Source organism: Poecilia reticulata, linkage group LG4 (genome assembly GCF_000633615.1).
Source record: "Poecilia reticulata strain Guanapo linkage group LG4, Guppy_female_1.0+MT, whole genome shotgun sequence".
Taxonomy (NCBI): Eukaryota; Metazoa; Chordata; class Actinopteri; order Cyprinodontiformes; family Poeciliidae; genus Poecilia; species Poecilia reticulata.
In genome coordinates this window covers 27,466,145-27,468,348 of record NC_024334.1, presented here as the reverse complement: position 1 = coordinate 27,468,348, position 2,204 = coordinate 27,466,145, and the positions used below count along the sequence as shown (strand labels likewise).

The following is a 2,204-nucleotide window of genomic DNA, read 5'->3' as shown; positions in this document are numbered from 1 at the left end:
ATCACTTATTTTGAGCACTTTATATCTTAAAGGGTAATACAAACCAGTGAAGTATTTGGGAGTCTTTATCGTAAATTATATTGAGCGAGAGCATTTAAAAGAAGGCGGAGCGCATAGGACTCTATATCGGACAGCTCCTCCTCATAAACTTCTGCAGCCCATTTACGTAGTACACTGGGCATGTCGACAGCAATACATTAGTCGCCATTAAATCTCGATATTTCACTGTGAGTTTTTACGGTTCGTCTCTCCTCACAATATTCCCTGCACACCGCTCTGTTTTTTTTTTTTTTTCGATAAATAAGTTCGTCGAGCGTGCTTTCACTTTCGGTWGATACTTAGGTTTGGGTTAGAGGTGCTGTGAAGTCCGCCACATGTCATCCGTTTTATTTTAGTTTGGCTGAAAGTCTTGTATTGTGAAAACTGGAATTTTGCATTATCAGCCAGCTTTTATTGCTGCTATTTTCCCCAGGCGTGTACAGATGGACGACGAGTGGCTAGACCCTTATGACATGCTCAACTATGATGCAGTTACCAAAACAATGCGAAAGACGATAAAGGTTCGTTTATTTCTATTTTTATGAAGAAATTTTAATTTAAAAATGAGTCCTAGTGTTAATTTTCTCTGTATTTAGACTGAGCCACACTGGAGATCCACTAGTCAACGTGTGGAGGATCTGCAGAGGCAGGTTAGTGTATACACACACACACACACACACACACACACACACACACACACACACACACGTCATCAACATTAAAATGTTTGACATCAGAAATGTTTGACGGCTGCATGGTGTGGCAGGTGGTGTAACTTTCCTTGCATCATAAAAGTTCCRGGTTATAATTTTGGCTTGAGGTCTTACTGCGTGGATAATTCAAATGTTTTTGCAGTAGTTGCCTTTATTCTTCAATCAAATGTGGGACAGCATACTCAGGATCTATATCTGTCTGGTGCACTTGCTCTAACTCTGCGCCACTTGGTGAACCTAGCACATGGAATTAGCACATTTATTTGAGAAGAATAGTGAATAAACATTATTACGAGAAAGGAAAACAGGTGAGGAATAACTTGAAGAAGGTGTGTCCCACATTTTGACTCACATGGAGCMCTGCTCAGTCCATCATCTGGAAGCAGGGGAGCAGGGATGCTTTTCCTTAGAAGGGACAATGAAGCTAATAAGAGTTGAAGATGAGATGGGTAAAGCAAAAAATAAATGCGCAATCCTGCTTTCACATTTGTGTTTTGCATAAAAAGAAGTGGAAACTAAGTGAATTTAAGGACTACTAAAAGAACTACTGCTACATTGTTTAAAATGTATTTGAAGCGTTTAGTTTACTAAGTATATAGTTTTTAAAAACACCCCTTTGAAATCCAAATTTAACTAAAGTTGTTGTCCTCTGTCTTGTTCATATCTTAAAGAATAAATGTTCCCCATMTCGTTTACCTGCTATTGCCACCCTCTTTTTCCAGATCGGGATGCTTGTTTTGATTCTGTTAGCCATCATCTGCAACCAGAAGAAGTTTTCTGGTCCTCTAATCTTCTGGCCCTTGAAATTCAYCAGGGTGCTGATTTTTTACTTCCTTGTCAGTATTCTTTGGAGTTGGTTCTGTCTGTACCAGGTAAACCAGAGCAYCTTTGTTTCTCTAGCTTTGTGTTTAGCTGTCATCCAGGATTTTACMGTCAAATGCTTTCAATGTTTGCTCAGGTTGCCTTCAATGAGCATCAAAACATCATCAGAGAAACTGTAAACCTCAATAAAGAATGTAAAGGAATAGAAGAAATGCATTGGACCGATGGTTTGAAAGGTAGGAAAACAATGCAATGCAAACTAATTAAGTTATACTGATTTGTTATCTTCACTTGTTTGAAAGATTGAGTGATATAGAGTTTCTATATCTTTGAATCCGTCCTCTCTGTGATTCACCCTGTAAACGGTAAACCAGGTGGTTCACAGCTGAAATACAGCTGAAATACAGCAAACCCTGAAAATGCTTTTTGTATTAACGTAAATGTTGTATCTTCCAAATCTTTGGTGGAAGGAGATTTTGTGACATAAGTCAGGTTTGAAAGGAAACCCCGTTTTCGATTACATAGTATTTAAATGTTGTATATGATGTGATTTAAAGTTGTCTAAGCTCGTTTTTGGTCAGGCTAATTAAACTATTTTCATGCTAATCTGCAGAGTGGTTCAGAACCAGC

General features: G+C 38.4%; 1 protein-coding gene across 1 annotated transcript in view; it reads left to right on the top strand.

Annotated features, from left to right (window-relative positions):
* The first annotated feature begins 302 nt into the window (after nucleotides 1–302).
* The window catches only part of LOC103464187 (chloride channel CLIC-like protein 1), a 13,292-nt gene continuing 11,390 nt past the window's right edge, over nucleotides 303–2,204 (top strand). The window contains exons 1-4 of the mRNA XM_017304270.1: nucleotides 303–560; nucleotides 636–689; nucleotides 1,475–1,624; nucleotides 1,711–1,841. Coding sequence (XP_017159759.1) covers nucleotides 483–560; nucleotides 636–689; nucleotides 1,475–1,624; nucleotides 1,711–1,841 — 413 coding nt within the window. The 5' untranslated portion in view covers nucleotides 303–482. The remainder of the gene's footprint in view (nucleotides 561–635; nucleotides 690–1,474; nucleotides 1,625–1,710; nucleotides 1,842–2,204) is intronic.